Here is a 24614-nt window from a genome sequence, read left to right on the forward strand (position 1 = left end):
TGTATGCACACATGACTGTAAGTCGCTTTGGATAAAAGCGTCTGCTAAATGGCATATATTATATTATTATTATTATTATTATCAAGTGCTTGTCAAATTGTGAATGAGAGGCTGAAAAAGTTTGTAAAGTCTGCGCAAAAATCATCATTACTCATCATGCAGCCTCACAATGTATTATAAAATCAAAACATATAGCGCAACGTTTGTAGAACTACTAAAGTTACATTAATAACTCTAAGTTAAGCATATAGGAGTACCCATTTCTTTTTTTACCTCAGCACAAAATAGCCGCATGTGCGCACTCCCTCAAATTGTTTGGAGAAAATATATGTGATTCAGCTTTGTTCAATTGTATTGTTCTTTCTATAAAATAATGCCACGGAATTATAAGCAAATCTTTCCTGCTAAATGAACTCGTGTCACCCACGGCCATTTGGCACATCAGGACCTAACATAAGGACAACTCAGAGTATGCTATTCTTTTCTTCTGAAATGGACTACATTTTCTTCATATCAGCTTTAGACGTGTCTAAAATAAATGATGGTGTAGGCTACATTACATAGATGTATTAGACTTTTTAAAATGGGTTTGTAGGCGATGTGTGGAAGCCAGGAGATGCTAAATGTTTTTATGTTAATTAACGGTCAATTACCGTGATATTGTCAAGCAAATAACTGTCAATCACCGGCTGATGAAATTTCGTGACCGCAACAGCCCTAGAGGTGACAATGACTTATTGTGTTGTTGGTACTGACCACCAACACCCTGGGGGAGGATCAGCTTTGTGGATGAAATTGAATCATCATTAACATGTTTATATTGACACTTTGGTGCAAAATGCTGCCCCTTTCCCACTGTAAACATCACTTCTTTCAGCTAGAGGGGAGGGGAAAGGGACGTTTGTTGGTCAGAAGCTCTCAACATCCTTGTGCAAGATGTAAACGTGACTGACCAGTGCCATCCTGTCACTGCCAACACAACAACCAAGTAGAATTCTGTTTGGTCTGCCAGTGTCAACTGTTAAATGTGTTGATGTAGCCTGAACCTTTCCAAGACAAAGCTGGGACATTGGCAGACTTTCATGTGTGTCAGATGGGAGCTATTACATTGATTATTATTCTGTTGAATCCACTTGCCTTTACATGAGTCAATAAACAGGCCTAGTCTATTGTAATATCCTTTATACAGAGGTCACTGACAAGAAGAGGGAGGAAAAAGGAAAGTAGCCCACATAGTTGCTGACAGTGATAAGTAAGTGGTGCGATCATGGTCTGGAATGAAGGGAGAGAGCGAAGTCTGATGTTCACGTCAATGACATCTTTTGAAATGCCATAAGCCTGCAGTTCAAGAGGGCCAGAGGCCTCATTCATTCTGCTGCCCTGTAAAGTGAACTGAGCACTGTAGGTCTTTCTGTTGTAGCCCCTGAATATGTACACTGCTCAAAAAAATAAAGGGAACACTTAAACAACACAATGTAACTCCAAGTCAATCACTCTTCTGTGAAATCAAACTGTTCACTTAGGAAGCAACACTGATTGACAATACATTTCACGTGCTGTTGTGCAAATGGAATAGACAACAGGTGGAAATTATAGGCAATTAGCAAGACACCCCCAATAAAGGAGTGGTTCTGCACACCACTTCTCAGTTCCTATGCTTCCTGATGTTTTGGTCACTTTTGAATGCTGGCGGTGCTTTCACTCTAGTGGTAGCATGAGACGTCTACAACCCACACAAGTGGCTCAGGTAGTGCAGCTCATCCAGAATGGCACATCAATGCGAGCTGTGGCAAGAAGGTTTGCTGTGTCTGTCAGCGTAGTGTCCAGAGCATGCGCAGAGCAGGCGCTACCAGGAGACAGGCCAGTACATCAGGAGACGTGGAGGAGGCCGTAGGAGGGCAACAACCCAGCAGCAGGACCGCTACCTCCACCTTTGTGCAAGGAGGAGCAGGAGGAGCACTGCCAGAGCCCTGCAAAATGACCTCCAGCAGGCCACAAATGTGCATGTGTCTGCTCAAACGGTCAGAAACAGACTCCATGAGGGTGGTATGAGGGCCCGACATCCACAGGTGGGGGTTGTGCTTACAGCCCAACACCGTGCAGGACGTTTGGCATTTGCCAGAGAACACCAAGATTGGCAAATTCGCCACTGGCGCCCTGTGCTATTCACAGATGAAAGCAGGTTCACACTGAGCAGACGTGACAGAGTCTGAAGACGCCGTGGAGAACTTTCTGCTGCCTGCAACATCCTCCAGCATGACCGGTTTGGCGGTGGGTCAGTCATGGTGTGGAGTGGCATTTCTTTGGGGCGCCGCACAGCCCTCCATGTGCTCGCCAGAGGTAGCCTGACTGCCATTAGGTACCGAGATGAGATCCTCAGACCCCTTGTGAGACCATATGATGGTGCGGTTGGCCCTGGGTTCCTCCTAATGCAAGACAATGCTAGACCTCGTGGCTGGAGTGTGTCAGCAGTTCCTGCAAGAGGAAGGCATTGATGCTATGGACTGGCCGCCCGTTCCCCAGACCTGAATCCAATAGAGCACATCTGGGACATCATGTCTCGCTCCATCCACCAACGCCACGTTGCACCACAGACTGTCCGGGAGTTGGCGGATGTTTTAGTCCAGGTCTGGGAGGAGATCCCTCAGGAGACCATCCACCACCTCATCAGGAGCATGCCCAGGCGTTGTAGGGAGGTCATACAGACACGTGGAGGCCACACACACTACTGAGCCTCATTTTGACTTGTTTTAAGGACATTATATCAAAGTTGGATCAGCTTGTAGTGTAGTTTTCCACTTTAATTTTGAGTGTGACTCCAAATCCAGACCTCCATAGGTTGATAAATTTGATTTCCATTGATCATTTTTGTGATTTTTTTTGTCAGCACATTCAACTATGTAAAGAAAAAAGTATTTAATAAGAATATTTCATTCATTCAGATCTAGGATGTGTTATTTTAGTGTTCCCTTTATTTTTTTGAGCAGTGTGTATTTTTTTGTTGGTGTAGATGGGCCACACTCATGATGACTGAGATTCTCTATGATTAAGTGAAAGTGATTAGGCCTTAATAGCCCTAGGGCTTCATATGACCTCAGGTGAGGTGGTGATGGAGTCAAAACAAACAGTGATGTTTACTTCCAAGAAAGCCTTTCACATTCTTGGAAGGAAGGTAGCTCTCTGTTTGTTTTGACCCTGTCGCCTCAACTGCCATAGAGAATTAGTGGAAAGGGCAAGGGTATGCCTAGTCAGTTGCACAATTGAATGCATTAAACCCAAATGGGTCTTCTGCATTTAACCCAACCCCTCTGAATCCGAGAGGTGCAAGGGGCTGCCTTAATCGGCGTCATCGGTGCCAATGGAGCAGTTGTTGTTGTTGGGTTTAACGGCTTTGCACAAGGGCAGAACAGCAGATTTTTCTACCTTGCCGGCTTGGGTATTCAAACACTCTTAACCTCTAGGCTATCCTTGGTCTCCGTAGTCCCTCATGAGTGAAATGGTTACACCAGCCTCAAGTAAATAATGAAACATGTTCAATTTGGTTTAAATAATGGAAAAACAAAGTGTTGGAGAAGAAAGTAAAAGTGCAATATGTGGCATGTAAAAAAGCTAACGTTTAAGTTCCTTGCTCAGAACATGAGAACATATGAAAGCTGGTGGCTCCTTTTAACATGAGTCTTCAATATACCCAGGTGAGAAGTTTTAGGTTGTAGTTATTATAGGAATTATAGGACTATTTCCCTCTATACCATTTGTATTTCATATACCTTTGACTATTGGATGTTCTTATAGGCACTTTAGTATTGCCAGCCTAATCTCGGGAGTTGATAGGCTTGAAGTCATAAACAGCACAATGCTTGAAGCACAGCGAAGAGCTGCTGGCAGATGCAGGAAAGTGCTGTTTGAATGAATGCTTACGAGCCTGCTGCTGCCTACCACCGCTCAGTCAGACTACTCTATCAAATATCAAATCATAGACTTAATTATAATATAATAACACACAGAAATATGAGCCTTAGGTCATTAATATGGTCAAATCTGGAAACTATCATTTCGAAAACAAAATGTTTATTCTTTCAGTGAAATACCGAATTGTTCCATATTTTGTCTAACAGGTGACATCCTTAAGTCTAAATATTGCTGTTACATTGCACAACCTTCAATGTTATGTCATAATTATGTACAATTCTGGCAAATTAATTACGGTTTTGTTGGGAAGAAATGGTCTTCACTCAGTTTGCAACAAGCCAGGCAGCCCAAAATGTTGCATATACCCTGACTCTGCTTGCACAGAACGCAAGAGATGTGACAATTTTCCTAGTTAAAAGAAATTCATGTTAGCAGGCAATATTAACTAAATATGCAGGTTTAAAAAATATATACTTGTGTATTGATTTTTAGAAAGACATTGATGTTTATGGTTAGGTTCACATTGGTGCAATGACAGTGCTTTTTTCGCGAATGCGCTTGTTAAATCATCACCCATTTGGCGAAGTAGGCTGTGATTCGATGATGAATTAACAGGCGCTGCATCGATTATATGCAACGCAGGACAAGCTAGATAACTACACATGGTTGATGATGCATTCGCGTAACAGGTAGTCAGCCTACCACGCAGTCTCCTCGTGGAGTGCAATGTAATCGGCCATAATCAGTGTCCAAAAATGTCAAAGATTGTTATGAAAACTTGATCGACCCTAATTAATTGGCCATTCCGATTAATTGGCCGACCTCTAGTAGCAATATAAGGATATAACATCTATAGAAGAGACAGAAATGCTTATGGGGGAGGTGTTACTGTATATATTCAGAGCCAAATCTCTGTAATGCTTAGAGAATATCTTATATCAAGTGTTATTGATGTGTTTTGATTGCAGGTTCACTTGGCACATCTAAAGCTTTTTCTTTTGGGGTGTTGCTATAGGCCACCAAGTGCTAACAGTCAGTATCTAAATAAGGTGTGAAAGGCTTGATAGTGTATGTGATGTAAACAGAGAGGTCTACATTCTTGGTGACCTGAATATTGACTGTTTTTCATCGAGCTGTCCACTCAAGAGGAAGCTTTTTACTGTAACCAGTGCCTGTAATCTGGTTTAGGTTATTAATCAACCTACCAGGGTGTTTACAAACACTACAGGAACAAGATCATCCACATGTATTTTTGTGTTTTTTTATACATATTTTTCTACCCCCTGTTTCTCCCCAATTTGTCTTTCTTATCCAATTGGTAGTTATTCTTGTTCTATCGCTGCAACTCCCGTACGGACTTGGGAGAGACTAAGGTCGAGAGCCGTGCGTCCTCCGAAACCGAGCCAAGCCGCACTGCTCTTTAACACAATGCCCGCTTAACCCGGCCATATCAGCATGCTTTGCACCTGCCACAGGAGTCGCTAGTACGCGATGGAATAAGAACATCCCTGCTGGCAAGACCCTCCCCTAACCCGGACGATGCTGGGCCAATTGTGCGCCGCCCCATGGGTCTCCCGGTTGCGGCCGACTGCGACAGAGCCTGGACTCAAACCAGGATCTCTAGTGGCACAGTTAGCATTGCGATGCAGTGTCGATCACATTTTTACTAATACTGTAGAACTTTGCTCTAAAGCTGTATCTGTACCCATTGAATGCCGTGATCCAAAATAGTGGCTATATCCAGGAAAGCCAAAGTTCCAACAGCTGGACCTAAAATAGTGTATAAGAGATCATACAAAAGATTTTACTGTGACTCTTATGTGGATGATGTTAAAAATATTTGTTGGTCTGATGTGATTAATGAGGAGCATTGCTGCACTTGATCAATTTATGAAATTACTTCAAATTATTGATAAACATACACCTGTTAAGAAACTGACTGTTAGAACTGTTAAGGCTCCATGGATTGATGAGGAATTGAAAAACTGTGTGGATGAAAGAGATGGGGGGGGAAAAGGAGTGGCTAATAAGTCTGGCTGCACATCAGACTAGCTGATTTACTGCAAATTGAGAAATTGTGACTAAATTCAACAAAAATAAGAAACTGTTTCATGAAGCCAAGATCAATGATATAAAGAATGATGGAAAATAACTTTGGAGTACTTTAAATGAAATTATGGGCAGAAAGACAAATTCAACTCCGTCTTTCATCAAATCAGATGGCTTATTCATCACAACACCATTTGATGTTGCTAAATTACTTGGCGTTACCTTAGAATGTAAACTGTCATGGTCAAAACCTATAGATTCAATGGTTTTAAAGATGAGAGGTCTGTCCGTAATTAAGAGATACTCTGCTTTTTTGACACCACACTCAAAAGCAAGTTCTGCAGGCTCTAGTTTAGTCTAATCTTGATTATTGTCCAGTTGTGTGATCCAGTGATGCAAGGAAAGACCTAGTTAAGCTGCAGCTGGCCCAGAACAGAGTGGCATGTCTTACTCTTCATTGTAGTCAGTGTGCTGATATAAATACTATTCATGCCAGTCTTTCTTGGCTAAGTGTTGAGGAGAGACTGACTGCATCACTTTTTATAAGAAAATTGTTTGCATAGTCAACTTACATACAGCTCTGACACACACACTTACCCCACCAGACATGACACCAGGGGTCTTTTCACAGTCCCCAAATCCAGAACAAATTCAAGAAAGCGTACAGTATTATATAGAGCCCTTATTGCATGGACTCTGATCCATCTACTATTGCTCAAATAATCAGTAAACCCGGTTTCAAAAAACAAATAAATCAACACCTCACGGCCTCTCCCCTATTTGACCTAGATAGTGTGTGTGTGTATGCATTGATATGTAGGCTACGTGTGCCTTTTTAAAAACAAATGTATGTAGTTTTGTTGTCTATTTAATGTTCTGTATTATGTCATGTTTCATGGTTTGTGTGGATGCTGATGCTTTTGCAACAGCTAATGCTTATCTTTATAAAGTACCCCCAAAATACCATGTCCATGACACTGTCACACAGACAGTCCTTTGGAGTTGAGTTTATTCAGGCAGTCTGCAAATCCATTTTTGGTCGTGACAAAAATATGTTTGTTTATTGTATGGTTCACAAGAAAATATGAATGGCTTCTACCGGGTCACGATGCAACAATGTTTGTCAAACAATTACTAGTTGACGTGATCGTTGATGAGGTCACCAACGGAAATGGTGTCAACTGTGAGTAACTCCGCTCTGGCTGGCTCTCTATCCTCCTCCGAATCTGATAGACCCTGTCTTCTCTGCCCATACGTGTCGGCACACAGAGTGTTGACTGGAGGGCTCAGAATAACTCTCAGATAAGTGTCAAGTGCTGGGTTACTTATAATGTTGAATAGGGTGTCTGTGTAAAGGGTGTTGTGTATCTGTGGGGAAAGAGATGAACGGGTCGAGAGGTCAGATAAGTGAACTCAAAATCAATATAAAGTGAAGCCCTAACTTAACACATTAAAAAAAAAATATATATTTATTTATATCACCTTTATTTACCAGGTAGGCTAGTTGAGAACAAGTTCCCATTTACAACTGCGACCTGGCCAAGATAAAGCAAAGCAGTGCGACACAAACAACAACAGAGTTACACATGGAATAAACAAACATACAGTCAATAATACAATAGAGAAAGTCTATATACAGTTTGTGCAAATGAGGTAGGATAAGGAGGGTGAGGCAATAAATGGGCCATAGTGGCGAAATTATTACAGTATGGCAGATTAAACACTGGGATGATAGATGTGCAGAAGATGAGTGTGCAAGTAGCGGTACTGGGATGCAAAATAAATAACAATATGGTGATGAGGTAGTTGGATGGGCTATTTACAGATTGGCTATGTACAGGTGCAGCTTGTTCATTTGCTTTGAGGGTTGTGCACCATCTATGAGTGTGTGCTGGTGTATGTGCAATGTTGGGTGTTTTAGTGTGGAGAGCCCGGGGAGTCACTGATATTCACACCATATCACAATGAAGCCCCTGAGGACCCAGGTTTTCCCAAAGAGGATAATTATTTATCCTGGTACAAGTGTTGATTTAACTTTTTGCCCCCTGAAAAACATTCCATCTAGCCTAATATTCAAGCCAGTTGAAGCGGTTCCAGCTTTCTGCATGGGAGAGAGACCTGCCTCTGGCCCGTTCATTCCTGGGAACACTTTTTACTGGACCATTGGGAGCAGTTCACTTATTACTGTGTAAGAATGTGAAGTTTTCATGGGCTTGACTGTAGATTTGTTTGTGCATGTGTGTGTATAGGCCTATATTTGGATGATGAAATTAGGATCTGGTCTTCATCTAAGGCCAGACTGTGATTTCATGATTAGGCTAGTTAGTGCCCTGCAGGGGTGTTTGTTCTGAAGGAGTGACTGAGGATTTAGAAATAGCTTTCTTCATCTTACCATGAAGATGTCTACTTTGTTGGGGGGGGGAAAGGGCTGTGATTCACCTCAAATAAGCTGACTGCCGTTCAACATCATAGTGCCTTCCATGTTCATCACTAAGCTGACCCTGGGAGTGAACACCTCCCTCTGCAACTGGATCCTGGACTTCCTGGTGGGCCGCCCCAGGCTGTGAGGGTAGGCAACAACACATCCGCCACACTGACCATCAACAAGAAGGCCCCTCAGGGGTGCGTGCTTAGTCCTCCTGCACTACCTGTTCACCCACGACTGCGTGGCCACACAAGACTCCAACACCATCATTAACTTTGCCGACAACACAACGGTGGTCGGCCTGATCACAGACAACTATGAGACAGCCTATAGGGAGGCGGTCAGAGACCTGGCAGTGTGGTGCCAGCACAACAACCTCTCCCTCAACGTCAGCAAGACAAAGGAGCTGATCTTAGACCACAGGAAACAGAGGCCCGAGTACACCCCCATTCACATCAACGGGACCGTACTGGAGTGGGTCTAGAGCTTCAAGGTCCTCGGTGTCCACATCACTAAGGATTTATCATGCTCCACACACCAACACACTTTTGTGAAGAGGACACGACGATGCCTCTTCCCCTTCAGGAGGCTGAAAATATTTGGCATGGGCCCTCAGATCCTCAAAAGTTCTACAGCTGCACCATTGAGAATATCTTGACTGATTGTATCACCTCTTGTATCAACTGCTTGGCATCCGAACTCAAGGCGCTACTGATGGTAGTGCATACGGCCCAGTACATCACTGGGGCTGATCTACCTGCCATCCAGGACCTTTTATACCAGACGGTGTCAGAGGAAGGCCTTAAAAATTGTCAGACTCCACCCATCCTAGTCATAAACTGTTCTACCGCACGGCAAGTGGTACCGATGCACCAAGTCTGGAACCAACAGGACCCTGAACAGCTTCTACCCCCAAGGCAAAAACTGATAAATAGTTAGTTAACCGGACTATCTGCATTGGCCCTTTTTAACACTACATTTGACTTATCACATATCCTGCTGCTATTGTTTTATCCGTCACCTTAATTCCTAATTATGTGTACATATCTACCTCAATTAGCACGTAACCCTGCACAAATTTACTCTCAAATTGACTGGTACCCTGTGTATACGGTGCGTTCGGAGAGTATTCAGACCCCTAACCTATTTCCATATTTTGTTACGTTACAGCCTTTATTCTAAAATGGATTAAATAAAAATGTTCCCTCATTAATCTACACACAAAACCCCATAAATTTATTTAAAAAACTGAAAGGTTTGTAAATGTATTACAAATAATGTGTTCTTGCAGTCATCTTTGCAGAACGGCCAGTACTAGGGAGAGTAGCAACAGTGCCGAACTTTCTTCATTTATAGACATTTGTAGATTTGTCTTACTGATGAATATCAAGGCTTTTAGAGATACTTTTGTAACCCTTTCCAGCTTTATGCAAGTCAACCATTCTTAATCTTAGGTCTTCTGAGATCTCGTTTGTTCGAGGCACGGTTCACATCAGGCAATGCTTCTTGTGAATAGCAAACTCAAATTTTGTGATTTTCTTTTTGTAGGGCAAGGCAGCTCTAACCAACATCTCTAATCTCATCTCATTGATTGGACTCCAGGTTAGCTGACTCCTGACTCCAATTAGCTTTTTGAGAAGTCATTAGCCTAGGGGTTCACATACTTTTCCCAACCTACACTGTCAATGTTTAAAGGATGTATTTAAATGATGTATTCAATATAGACAAGAAAAATACCATTTGTGTTATTAGTTTAAGCACCATGTTTGTCTATTGTTGTGACTTAGATGAAGATCAGATCAAATTTTATGACTAATTTATGCAGAAATCCAGGTAATTCCAAAGGGTTCACATACTTTTTCTTGCCACTGTATATCTGCCCACCTGTAGATATAGGTGACAAACGAAAGGTTACGTTTGTCTTGGCTTTACTTCTCCTTAGTTTCTCTGCTGATCTCCGTGGTGTTCTATGGTGGTTCTGAATACATCATGGGGCCAGTCCTAAATCATATTTTTTGTTAGGCTAGTCTCCCATTGACCTCAATGCATGACTAAGTGAAATTTCATTTAAGTCAAAGTTATGATTTCCACCCATGAGAACTAGAGAAGAGCAGTGCCATGCATCCCTCCCTTTGGGCCGGCCACTGTTCAGAGGCTAATTTGGCACTGCATGGATCCAATGAGTAGATTACCAAATCTAGTTACCTTGTTAAAAGACACTCTGAAGTCCCCCTGGCCAGATATTTTTGCTTCTCCCAGTTAGAGTGAGGAAGTGGACATTTTAAAGCTGGTCCTTCTTATAGGTTCCTGGAGAACCAGGGAGGAGGTCTGCCGTCAAGGTCACAAGGGTGTGTGTCTGTCTTTGTGTTGGCTGTGTGTGTGTCTGTGTTGGCTGGGTGCAGGAAAACAACACAGATGTGATGGTACTGAAAGGAAATAGTAGGGGATTGAGCTGTCCCACATGCTGTGAATTTAGAATGTCTCTCAGTAGTCTAGTGAGAATCCATACTACTGACAGAGAGGGGATAAACAATTCCAGGTCTACGTTCTGTTCTATGTCTGGTCTAGTCTACCCCAGTCCACAGGCCGTGAGATGGGCCTGTACCAAGGACATGGACTGGAACTACCTCTTTGAGAGGGACCAGAAAGTCATGGACAATGGACCGCAGCTCAAACACAAAAGTCCGGGATATCAATTTCAAATCAATTTTGTTGAAATTCTATACAGAGAAATTAAATGTGATTTAATTATACCTCTATTTGAGGGACATGGACAAAATCTACTTTGAAGACTACAATAAGCCACTGAGTATCATGAAAATAGCAGTGTAGCATGACATAACTTGGGGGCATTGTTAATTATGAGGCACTTCTCTGTATCTTGGCACCCTTCGAGTGGCTGCCTGCCCCTGGAGGGTGGGTGTGGTCTGGGGCTGCATGGCGGTCACTTGTGGCCTTGTCCTGTTATGGGATACCCTCACCATCTTATCACATGGTGTTCATGGGACAGCTGGTCTGGATGATGCCATGCAGGCTTTAAAGAGGGGATCTCTGAGTAGCTTGGAAACACCTCTCTGTTTATCTTTTATTTAGCATGGATTCCCCCTGGCTTGGCCCATTTTATAATATGGTATAGAACTGAAGTCACCAGTGAGATGCTGTCTGGCTACTAGCTAACGCTTAGATCTGCATCACCCTGGTGGACATGTGATGAGCATATGAATGGGCTCGGATTAGAGTGTGGTAATGGGAATGAAAGGGCCAAATCAACGTTTATTTGTCACATATGCAGAATACAGCAGGTGCATACCAAACCGTTCAGCGAAATACTCTTAGTCAACAAATGCGGAGTTCAGTATTGGTGTGTATAGAAGAGGATGAGAATACTTATTTTGCATCATGACTTCATAATCCTATGAAAGGTCCTCTAAGCACCCAAACCCAGTCCAAATCCCTCTGCAGGTCCTCAGTTCTGGGTCTCCAGGGGGGGACCCTGTGCTGTAGCCAGCCCAAGTCTGGCTCACCCTACCATAGCCCAGCCCCGCGGGCCAAGCCCCATCAACCCAGCATTGAAATAAAGAGCGGGCGTGTACACTAAGAGATCACGGCTCTGCTGAGCGGCAGCTGGGCCCACTCTGCCAATACCCTGCCCTCACTGACTGACTGACTCTGACCTTATGATTGACTGACTGATGCCTAGGAGATTAAATCAACTCTTCAGTGGCAGCGCTCATCACTGTAGGAATTGCCCTAAGGAAAATAGGTATATCTGAATCTAAAAACCCATCTTTGGTAATAAATCCCACCAAGCAGGCTATTCTTTATATTCCTGGGGACATTTTAATTGAACGTGCTGTGATTAATTAAATTAAACTGTGCTGTGATTAAATTAATTGATATCCAGGTGTCTCACTGAGAGCTGTGTAATATGTTTGGGGGAGGTGGGACATGAATCCAAGCTGAGAGGTGTTATTACCTTACACTTGTTTTTGAAATACACTGGCTTACACTTAAACACGAGGATTCAGGGGGAGATAGGGTGACGACTGAAGTGTGTGTGTGTGTTGTTTATTTCCACAACACTCCTGTCATTTCAGCAAAGGAACAGTGCATGGTCAGGGGTTTGCTATGCAGCACTGCTGGAGCTCTCTGTCGAAACCACTTGGCTGCCACTCCAAGCCCTGTAACCATAGAGATGGAACACATGACATCAGCCCCAGAGCTGAAGCAGTTGTGTGGTTACATCACTGCAGTGCCACTGACTTCAAGGGCTTTCTGTAGTATTGTGTGGGAGAGCGAGAGAAAGGAAACATCTTGTAGTATGGGAACAGCTTTCAATTCATACACCATTTTATATCATATGTTTAGCAAGATAGGAATAACTTAATCAGGACAGTATGATCTGCTTTTTGAGATAGTAGCCTGTTCTTGTTTACCTATCTGATTTGAGCTTACATGTTTCAAGGATGCCTTGCAGCAGAGCTCAATGCTGACCTTTTTTTTGTTGTTGAAAAATGTAGGCGCGCACAGAAATTTAGGAGCACAATGCAAAATATTAAAAGTAATAAAGCTAGAATCCTTTAAAAAATGTTGGCGCACTGGTGCTCCTAAATAAAAATTCCAGGTCGCACAGCAAAATATTTAGGTGCATATGTGAGTTAAATTGCCGCACTGTAGAGTCCTGTTTGCAGCCATTTACAGTACTGTACAGCCTGTTTGCATTAGTCTTGTAACTGTATCCAGTCTACCTGCTGTGCAAGCAAAGGCTGATTGGAGTGTAATAGTAATCTATATTAGAGTATTATATCAGTGACCCTATTCACCGCTCTGATTCAACAGGGCTTGAGGCTTTGTTGTCATTGCCGTAACAACCAGGGAAAAAAAGAACAAGCTATAAATGGACAAACATGAGAGGATGAAAGTCAGAGTGGGTGTTTGCTGTGGAACAAAGCCCTGTGCTGCTGGCCCCAGACATTAGAGGTTTGTAAAGCCCAACCATTTTGTCCCTGCGATGCACATCGTCGAAGAAACACACTTCAAACGGACAACACCGTCGCTCACTTCCTCCCCTTGACATTGCCTGATTAAGCGGTGTGTGTTTGGTGTTTGTCACACACACACATACACCTTCTCATACTCGCGCACACACACACATCCATAAGCAATGAGCAGAGCTGGGTTATCAAATCCAATTTTTTCGTCACATGCTTCGTAAACAACAGGTGTAGCCTAACAGTGAAATGCTTTCTTACGAGCCCTTTCCAACAACGCAGAGAATTTTAAAAATAAGAGTAATAACACATAATAATACACAATGAGTAATGAAAACTTAGCTATATACATGGGATACCATTACCAAGTCTGCAAAGGTACGAGGTAATTCGGAAGTTTACATACACCTTAGCCAAATACATTTAAACTCTTTTTCACAATTCCTGACATTTAATCATAGTAAAAATGACCTGTCTTAGTACTTAGTAGCATTGCCTTTAAATTGTTTAACTTGGGTCAAACGTTTCAGGTAGCCTTCCACAAGCTTCCCACAATAAGTTGGGTGAATTTTGGCCAATTCCTCCTGACAGAGCTGGTGTAACTGAGTCATATTTGTAGGCCTCCTTGCTCGCACACGTTTTTTCAGTTCTGCCAACAAATGTTCTATAGGATTGAGGTCAGGGCTTTGTGATGGCCACTCCAATACCTTGACTTTGTTGTCCTTAAGCCATTTTGCCACAACTTTGGAAGTATGCTTGGGGTCATTGTCCATTTGGATGACCCATTTGCGACCAAGCTTTAACTTCCTGGCTGAGATGTTGCTTCCTACCTCATGATGCCATCTATTTTGTGAAGTGCACCAGTCCCTCCTGCAGCAAAGCACCCCCACAACATGACGCTGCCACCCTCGTGCTTCATGGTTGGGATGGTGCTCTTTGGCTCGCAAGCCTCCCCCTTTTTCCTCCAAACATAACGATGGTCATTATGGCCAAACAGTTTTATTTTTGTTCCATCAGACCACAGGACATTTCTCTAAAAAGTACAATATTTGTCCCCATGTGCAGTTGCAAACCGTAGTCTGGCTTTTTTATGGCAGTTTTGGAGCAGTGGCTTCTTCCTTGCTGAGCGGCCTTTCAGGTTATGTTTATATAGGACTAGTTTTACTGTGGATATAGATACTTGTGTACCTGTTTCCTCCAGCATCTTCACAAGGTCCTTTGCTGTTGTTCCGGGATTGATTTGCATTTTTCGCACCAAAATACGTTCATCTCTAGGAGACAGAACGCGTCTGCTTCCTGAGCGGTATGGCGGCTGCGTGGTCCCATGGTGTTTATACTTGCGTACTATTGTTTGTACAGATGAACGGGGTACCTTCAGGTGTTTGGAAATTGCTCCCAAGGATGAACTTGACTTGTAGAGGTCTACAATTTTTCTTCTGAGGTCTTGGCTGATTTCTTTTGGTTTTCCCATGATGTCAAGCAAGGAGGCACTGGGTTTGAAGGTAGGCCTTGAAATACATCCACAGGTACACCTTCAATTGACTCAAATAATGTCAATTAGCCTATCAGAAGCTTCTAAAGCAATGACATCATTTTCTGGAATTTACAAGCTGTTTAAAGGCACAGTCAACTTAATGTATGTAAACTTCTGACCCACTGGAATTGTGATACAGTAGGTTATAAGTGAAATAATCTGTCTAAACAATTGTTGGAAAAATTACTTGTCATGCACAAAGTAGATATCCTAACCGAAACTATAGTTTTTTAACAAGAAACTTGTCAGTGCATGCTCTTAGTACGAGTCCTGGTAATCCATCAGGCTCTTGCTTAAAGGTCTTTCTCACATCGTCTATGGAGAGCATGATTTTCTGGAACATTTGGTGCTCTCATGCATATTTCAGTGTTGCTTGCCTCGAAACGATCATAGAGTGCATTTAGATTGTCTAGTAGGCTCGCGTCACTGGGTGGCTCGCGGCTGGGTTTCACTTTGTAATCCATGTTAGTATGCAAGACCTGCCACATCTGATGTGCTTCAGAGCTGGCAGGTTAGGATTTGATCTTAGTATTGATGCTTTTCCATGTTTAACGGCTCGTTGGAGGTTGTAGTGGGATTTATTACAAGCGTCCTGATTAGTGTCCTGCTCCTTGAAGCGGCAGCTCAAGCCTTTAGCTCTTGGCGGATGTTGCCTGTAATCCATGGCTTCTCTTTGAGATATGTATGTACAGTCACTATGGGGACGGCGTTGCCGGTGCACCTTTTTAATGAAGCCGGTGATTGATGTGGTAATCTCCTCAATGCCATCGGATGTATCCTGGAACATATTCCAGTCTATGCTTGTAAAACTGTCCTGTAGCTTAGCATCTGCTTCATTGGACTACTTCCGAATTGAGCACATCACTGGTACTTCCTGTTTGAGTGTTTGCTTGTAAGCAGGAATCAAGAGGATAGAATTATGGTCAGATTTGCCAAATGGAGGGCGAGGGAGAGCTTTGTATGTATTTCTGTGTGTGGAGTAAAGGTGATCTAGAGTTTTGTCTCCAGTTGCACAGGTAACATAATTTTTTTTGGGGGGGGGTAATGTTCTGTCATCAAAATGTCAGCATGGGATCAAAGCAGGCAGAGGAGGATGGAGTCAAGGACCAGGTGTGTGAAGTAGCAGGTGTTATTATTTTGTTTATTTTTTATACCCCCTTTTCTCCCCAATTTTGTGGTATCCAATTGTTAGTAGTTACTATCTTGTCTCATCGCTACAACTCCCGTACGGGCTCGGGAGAGACGAAGGCCAAAAGCCATGCGTCCTCCGAAACACAACCCAACCAAGCCGCACTGTTTCTTATCCTCTTGAGTGTAGTTGGCAGTATTATGATGTTTGGATGACACTAAAGTTTCCAAAACTGTAAAAATATAGTCTGAGTATAGCAGAACTGATATTGCAGGCGAAAACCTGAGGAAAATCCAACCAGGAAGTTCTGTTTTTCCATTGCATGCCTTCCCTCCATTTAAAGGGATATCAGATTCCTTTTCCTATGGCTTCCACATGGTGTGAACAGTCTTTAGACATAGTTTCAGGCTTTTATTCTGAAAAAATTAGTGAGAAAGATCACATCGCGTCATTGGATGGCTGGGTACCAGCAGAGTTCTGCATGAGTGAGCAGCTTGGAGCAGACATTTTCTCTCTCACTCCTATTGAAAAAGCTACGTTTTATTTTTATTTTTATATTATTGATTATTTATTGTAAAAACAAGCTGAGGATTGATTATAAAAAACGTTTGACATGTTTCTATGAACTTTACGGATACTATTTGGAATTTTCGTCTACCACGTCATGACAGCTCGAGCCTGTGGATTTCTGAACATAACGCGCCAACCAAATGGAGGTATTTTGGATATAAAATAATCTTTATGGAACAAAAGGAACATTTATTGTGTAACTGGGAGTCTCGTGAGTGCAAACATCTGAAGGTCATCAAAGGTAAGCGATTCATTTTATTGCTTTTCTGACTTTCATGACCAATCTACTTGGCTGCTAGCTGTTTGTAATGTTTTGTCTGAGAGAGATGTCCTAACATAAACGCTTGGATAGCTTTCGTCTAAAAGCTTTTTTGAAACTGACACGCCAGGCGGATTAACAACAAGCTAAGCTGTGTTTTGCTATATTGCACTTGTGATTATATGAAAATTAAATATTTTTAGTAATTTAAGTTGAATTTGGCGCTCTGCAATTCAGCGGATGTTGACGAAAATGATCTGCGCCACCCTGGAGGCCCTAGAAGGTGTTATTCTGTGAGACTGGAAGAAAACTTGGAAAAAGCCACAATACATAGTAAAGAAAAGGTGTTGGACAAGCAGGTCATAGCTGCTATACAAACAAGAGGCACCCCTCTTGGAGTTAGGTAATACAGGGAGGTTGAGGGAGGGCTCTGAGCTACCTTGAACATAACTGTTGCTTTTTTAACTACCGTGTCAGTGATGTAATTTCTAAGCCAGTCACAGTCTCCTCCCTAGGTACCCCAGCTCCAGGGTTAATGTCTCTGCCTTGGCACACGGCTCTGCTGGGGGACCGGGGATGTTGCAGAAAGTGTCTTCCTCTGGGCCTGTCTGTCGGTACACTGGGTGAAGGGGACATGAGTGTGGAGTGTAACCCAAACCCTGTGGTATTAATAGCCTTGTGTTAGTGAGGCGTTGTGGACACAGACAGGCACGGTGCTCCCTCTGTGACACCATAGGACAGACCACAGACGGGACAGGCACGGTGTTCCCTTTGTGACACAATAGGACAGACCACAGACAGGCACGGTGTTCCCTTTGTGACACCATAGGACAGACCACAGACAGGCACGGTGCTCCCTCTGTGACACCATAGGATAGACCACAGACAGGCACGGTGCTCCCTCTGTGACACCATAGGACAGACCACAGACAGACAGGCACGGTGCTCCCACGGTGACACCATAGGACAGACCACAGACAGACAGGCACGGTGCTCCCTCTGTGACACCATAGGACAGACCACAGACAGACAGGCACGGTGCTCCCTCTGTGACACCATAGGACAGACCACAGACAGGACAGGCTAGAATTGGCTCAGCCTTGCCCACTCAACTCAACTTAATACCCTTTTTCACACTATCGTGCTGACCTGAACTGTACTCGCTCATATAGCCTATTTTTCTTTCACATTGTACTGCTTGTTATTAAACTGGTACAGTGAGGGGGGAAAAGTATTTGATCCCCTGCTGGTTTTATACGTTTGCCCACTGACAAAGAAATTATCAGTCTATAATTTTAATGGTAGGTTTATTTGAACAGTGAGAGACAACAACAAAAAGATCCAGAAAAACGTATGTCAAAAATTGAATAAATTGATTGTTATAAATGTAATAGTAGTAAAGTAGGTGTGTTATTGTGTAGGGGAACTAGTAGCCTAGCTTACGCTCAGTATGCAATGCCATTTGTGAACATAATGTTCTTCTACCCGTGTGAGTAGAATAACCCGTCTTATGCAGTGGATGGCAAGTTTTCATTTAAGCCTCCGATACACCAAGGATACTGACAGCCGAGAGATACTTGGCACCTCTGCCCAGGGTGTCGGGAGTACTTTTTCTGTTGATCACATAGCACAGTTCATCAGCCTCGTTAAAATACTCCAGACCAGAAGGTGGCAGTAACGCTTCTTTCTTAAGCTATGTTTGACTTGTGCCTGCTCTCTAAATGTGTAGATAGCCAATGTTCGCTAACTAGCAAGCTGTGCTAATATTTTTGCTAGCTAGCAATAATTTGTAGTAAGCCCATGTTTATACCAGTCAGATGGCCACAACTAGTTAGCTAGTTAACAATGTTGTAGCTAGCTAACTATGTTATGCTAACTGGCAAATGGTGATACTAACCATTTAGCTAACTTTAACTAGCAAGTGAACTGGCACTGGCAGTATGGGATAATGGAGACTGAATTAGATGATGTATTTATCATCTTACTAGATAGCTAGCTTGCTAAAACATTTAGTGCTGTGTGCATTTTTTGCACTTACCAGCCCATTCATTTCAAATGAAGTTTGTTTGTGACTGCCTGGCTCAGTTGACAAGCTAACATTAGCTAGTTAACTAATGAGCAAGTGCACATTTATCAAATCTAACAAAAAATCTTCTTTAAGAGCACAACTCCTTAGCTAGATGTATAGACTTGTTCCAGAAAAATATGTATTAGGCAGCTTTGTTTTAGTTTAGTTTGTTTTAGAACAATTCTGATGAAAATGGGGTGAATTACACAGGGAAAAGTGCCTTAACCTTTTTGTTGTCACTCCTTTCGGCTCCACTATTACGGCGGTCCTTGCTCTCTGATTTTCCTTTCAGTCAAGTTGTCGGCCACTGTTGGGAAGGCCGATTCTACATGTAGAAACGGCCAGCTCGACCCTACCAGTTAGGTACCCAGCAGGCGGTGTCTTTTTTGTTTTAGCAAGAGAAGGAACCGCCTGCCACTTTGCTAATTACCTCTTGGCCATCAGTTTTCTCGGTGTGTCTGACCTCTTAAGCCTAGCTTATACATAATTTTGGAAGGAAGGCTAGTTCACATGTCTATTCTTGGTGTGTGGAATGTTCTTACCGGTCAGGTTTCGCCAAAGGAGCTTAAAGCTGCTCCATTCATAATCTTGGAGTAGGCCTGTGACTGTCTCTGGATATCACTAACTTGGAGAGAGGATCATATGTTTTTACAACAATGGGTCTACACCATATTGTAGTGGTAAAGACCTGGAACTGCTGCTGTATGCCCACAGTAATGCAGGTCCAGTCGAAGATGGCCTACTCTCCTGACAGGCATAATGTCTAGTCTTCTGAAAAGAACATTCAGGCAAAACTACGATTGGAGGCACTGCTATGGTCCTTTAATTCAGATGGAAGGATTTAGATAGTTTGGCCTTGATGCCCCTCCAACAACATTGTTGCCTCCAAAACAGAATCGTTTTGACAATCGCATATATTTTTTTGCACTAGTTGGTTGTATCTGAGACTATTTGTTTTCAGCAGTTATTTCCATGACTGATTAAGACGTGTTTTCTCATGACTCTCTCTTGTCCCTCTGCAGCAGACATATGATGTGCAATATGCTTGGAACATCGAATCGAAATAAAATCCATGTTGCATCTTTATTTATATTTAACTAGGGCAAGTCAGTTAAGAACTAATTCTTATTTACTATGACGACCTACACCAGCCAAACCCGGACGATGCTGGACCAATTGTGCACCACCCTATGGGACTCCTAATCACGGCTGGTTGTGATACAGCCTGGAATTGAACCAGGGTGTCTGCAGTGATGCCTCTAGCACTGAGATGCAGTGCCTTAGACCGCTGCGCCACTCGGGAGCCCATCGCAATACATTGTGAGAATTGCAATATATATATATTGTATTGGCACCATTATCATGATAATATTGTGAGTTCCCTGGCAATTCCCAGCCCTATTACATACCCAACTTCAGTGTGTAGGTACAATTTTTATTTGAATTCAAAACAGCATTTATAAAGAACAACAGATGAGCAGCAGGTGGTTCTAATCAGGGTTGGTACTCACCTGCCAATCAGGCATGTGGCTTTTCTGGCCTACCTGTATGCAACTGAGTCAGAAAGAAATACAGAATTATAGGGTATGGGAGTGGGCAGGAAGAGAAATTCACGAATCAACCACCCCAGGTGTCCGCTCAACTAAATACATCATATCAATTCACGAGAGAGTACATCAGGCAAAGCCATTCATAAACGTGGGGCCAACCCATAAATGATATGTAAAATCTGATATGGACAGTGTTCTTGTATAACAGCCTAAATGTGGCTTATAGGAAGGAGGTTAGATCTAGTTTTTGTTTAAACCGTGTGGAGATACACAATTGATATAATTGATATATCCACAATTGATATATCCACATGGCTTCTCTTTGAAAAATGCTGTTGTCATAGTCACCAACTTTACGTGGTGGATTAACTTTTTAAATATCATCACAACTCAGTTCATTAATAGAATGTTGTTCTATAAAGTGTCTCTGATCTGGCGAGGTGATATCTTGACGTCTAATGGTGGATTCACGTTCTCCAAGACTTTCAAAGTGCAGTTTTTTTTTCCTTTTCACACTATCGTATTTTATCAATGGCAATTTGAATGCACAGAGTTACTGTGACGAGATCCTGAGACCCATTGTCGTGCCATTCGTCCGACGCCATCACTTCATGTTTCAGCATGATAATGCACGACCCATGTCACAAGGATCTGTACACAATTCTTGGAAGCTGAAAATGGCGCAGTTCTTCCATGGCCTGCATGCTCACCAGACATGTCACCCATTGAGAAAGTTTGGGATGCTCTGGATCGACGTGTACAACAGCGTGTTCCAGTTCCTGCCAATATCCAGAAACTTCTCACAGCCATTGAAGAGGAGGGGGACAACATTCCACAGGCCACAATCAACAGCCTGGTCAACTCTATGGCAGGAGATTTTGCGCTGCATGAGACAAATGGAAGTCACGTCAGATACTGACTGGTTTTCTGATCCAGTCCCCTACCTTTTAAAAAACGTTTTCTGTGACCAACAAATGCATATCTGTATTCCCAGTCATGTGGAATCCATATATTAGGGCCTAGTGAATTTATTTCAAGACTGATTTCCTTATGAACTGTAACTCAGTAAAATCTTAAATTGTTGCATGTTTATTTTTGTTCCATATAAATCAGATTTCTACATGATAATAAGGGTACATTTCGGACTTTTCCTCATTCATTTTTTATTTAATTTAAATTTAATACTGAGAGTAACACTGAATGCTAAGTCAATGCTAAGTCTGAATGCTAAGTCAATGTGTTGTAATCTCATTGTGTGGGTTTAGTTGTTGGTTGCTATAAAGACGTGTTCTGTTCTGAATAGACATTCTCCGTAGACACCACAGCAGATTCAATGTGAGAGGCATCAGGAAATAAACTCTGCTAACTCCTATAGTGGTGTTTTCGTCTTTCACTTACTGTTGCCATTTAAATTTTATCAACATGAATTGAATACAATCTTTTTTCAGTTGCTCTGTTTGGATAGGCCCATCTCAGAAGTGAAATTAATTATGTGTTAATATTTTTCCAAACTAAGTCTCATCATTCCCTCCCCCTTTCTCCTCCTCTTCTCCTGTCTCCTGTCCCCAGGTGGTGGCCTAAGCCATGGGGGCGTTCCTGGACAAGCCCAAGACGGAGAAGCACAATGCCCATGGTGAGGGCAACAACCTCCGTTATGGCCTGAGCAGCATGCAGGGATGGCGGGTGGAGATGGAGGACGCCCACACCGCTACGGTGGGTCTACCCCATGGCCTGGATGACTGGTCTTTCTTCGCTGTCTACGACGGCCACGCCGGCTCCCGCGTGGCTAACTATGCCTCTAAACACCTGCTGGGGCACATCATCACCCACAGCATGGGTTCCCCGGGCCCTGAAGGTGTCACCCCAGCCCCCACTGTGGATGTGGTCAAGACGGGCATCCGCACCGGTTTCCTGAACATCGACGAGCACATGAGGAACTTCTCAGACCTGCGTAACGGCATGGACCGCAGCGGCTCGACAGCAGTGGCCATACTGCTCTCGCCAGAGCACCTCTACTTCATCAACTGTGGTGACTCACGGGCCGTGCTCTACCGCAATGCGCACGTCTGCTTCTCCACGCTTGACCACAAGCCCTGCAACCCACGGGAGAAAGAGAGGATCCAGAACGCAGGTGGCTCTGTAATGATCCAGAGGGTGAATGGTTCCCTGGCCGTGTCCCGGGCCCTGGGAGACTACGACTACAAGTGTGTGGATGGGAGGGGTGCCACGGAGCAGCTGGTGTCCCCAGAGCCCGAGGTGTTTGAGATTGAGAGGGCCCCAGAGGACGAGTTTGTGGTGCTGGCCTGCGACGGTATCTGGGACGTGATGAGCAACGAGGAGCTGTGCGAGTTTGTCAAGTCCCGTCTGGAGGTGTCCCACGACCTGGAGAAGGTCTGCAACCAGGTGCTGGACACCTGCCTTCACAAGGTACAGTGTGGCTAGTGTGGGTGTTTGTGTATGTCCGTGTGTGTGTTTTAACATGTAGAAATGTAAATGATTGTGTAGCGTGTTTTGTTGCACTAATTAAGGAAGTTAATTTGGAAACTGTTTCTCTCGTTTTGGCATCAGCGTTAAGAGCCCCCACATGTAATGATTCTCTCTCCATCCCTCTCCCCCCTCCACCACAGGGAAGTCGGGATAACATGAGTGTTGTGTTGGTGTGTTTGCCAAACTGCCCTAAAGTGTCAGAGGAGGCGGTGAAGAAAGATACAGAGCTGGATAAGTTCCTGGAGTCTCGCGTGGAAGGTGAGAATGATTGTACACGTGACTCCCTTCCCCTCCATCCTGTTGTCTTCATCCAGGCTGCCGTCCCATTCTCTAGTATCATTCTGTAGTACCATTCTCTACAACTGTGCACTCGTTTCCTCCCCCTTACAGCTTTAAAAAGCATAGATTTAGGATTGGAGGGAGTTTACAGCATATTTCAGACTTGCTTTTAAATCCATGTGGGGAAGTGAAGGAGTGAACACACACAGGGGAGAAGGTAGGAGAATCCGACCGCAGCCCCAGTCTAAATGTATTACACTCCCATCCGGGACACAATTCCAATCAGTGTTGTAGTACTCGAGTCCGGTCTCGAGACCGCATATTGGGTGTCTCATTCTTGTCTCGGTGTTGGATACATTTGTACTCCGTCTTGACTCTGTTTCGGACAGTGAAGACTCGTAATTTCTTCCCGAGACCAGCGGAGTAAAAAACATAATTAGTAGCTTACATTCAGTCACTGCTTCGTCAGGCCAAATATATCCACTCCTTTCTTAAAACATAAATACAGTATCTTAACAGCCTTTAAATCTATTATAGACAGGTTAGTACAGTGTTGAACCTATAAACCTTCAGTCTATCATAATACCAGCGCTCGGTAGGAGAGTGCACTTCTTGTAAAACACAAAGGGCCAGTGGTGTAGAGGAGGGTATAAACCGTATACCCACTTCTTTTCCAGTGGGCATTGCTTATACTCACTATTTAATCCCTACTGATGCGTATCAAAATAGTGTAGTTGAGGTATACGACTTATCGATTATGTAGTACAATAGAGAAATCACTCACAAAGTAGCCTACACAATTGCAAAGCACGTGAAACATATTCACCTGCACGCTGCACACACAGCAGAATATCATACGCAGACAGCAAGAGTGTGCAGTTCTCAACTGGTTATTTTATGGAGCAGCTCACAGAAGAATGACCTCAATAGCCGGTGAAGTAGGAAAGACGTTTCAACTTATATCTACCAGTCAATTGCTAACTAAGGCAACAATGGGTAGGCTAAGGTGTCATTGTACGCTGATGATTGTTTTCTTTTAAATCCACATTTTGGATGCCTCCAGCCTCATAGAGGATCTAGATACTTTTTCTAACCTCTCTGGATTACAACCAAATTATGATATATGTACTAAACTCAGCAAGAAAAAGCGGCCCTGTTTTACAAAGATCATTTGTAAAAATCCAAATAACTACACAGATCTTCATTGTAAAGGGTTTAAACACTGTTTCCCATGCTTGTTCAATGAACCATAAACAATTAATTAACATGCACCTGTGGAACAGTCGTTAAGACACTAACAGTTTACAGACGGTAGGCAATTAAGGTCACAGTTACGAAAACGTAGGACACTATAAAGAGGCCTT

General features: G+C 43.2%; 1 protein-coding gene across 3 annotated transcripts in view; it reads left to right on the plus strand.

Moving 5' to 3' along the window:
- ppm1ba (protein phosphatase, Mg2+/Mn2+ dependent, 1Ba) overlaps nucleotides 1-24614 on the plus strand; it is a 38178-nt gene that overhangs the window by 2816 nt on the left and 10748 nt on the right. For all 3 annotated transcript variants that reach the window (XM_046357334.1, XM_046357336.1, XM_046357335.1), the window contains exons 2-3: nucleotides 22054-22911; nucleotides 23112-23229. In XM_046357334.1, the coding sequence (XP_046213290.1) occupies nucleotides 22069-22911; nucleotides 23112-23229 (961 nt within the window). In that variant the 5' untranslated portion in view covers nucleotides 22054-22068. The remainder of the gene's footprint in view (nucleotides 1-22053; nucleotides 22912-23111; nucleotides 23230-24614) is intronic.

The sequence above is a fragment of the Oncorhynchus gorbuscha genome, linkage group LG07 (genome assembly GCF_021184085.1).
Source record: "Oncorhynchus gorbuscha isolate QuinsamMale2020 ecotype Even-year linkage group LG07, OgorEven_v1.0, whole genome shotgun sequence".
Classification (NCBI taxonomy): Eukaryota; Metazoa; Chordata; class Actinopteri; order Salmoniformes; family Salmonidae; genus Oncorhynchus; species Oncorhynchus gorbuscha.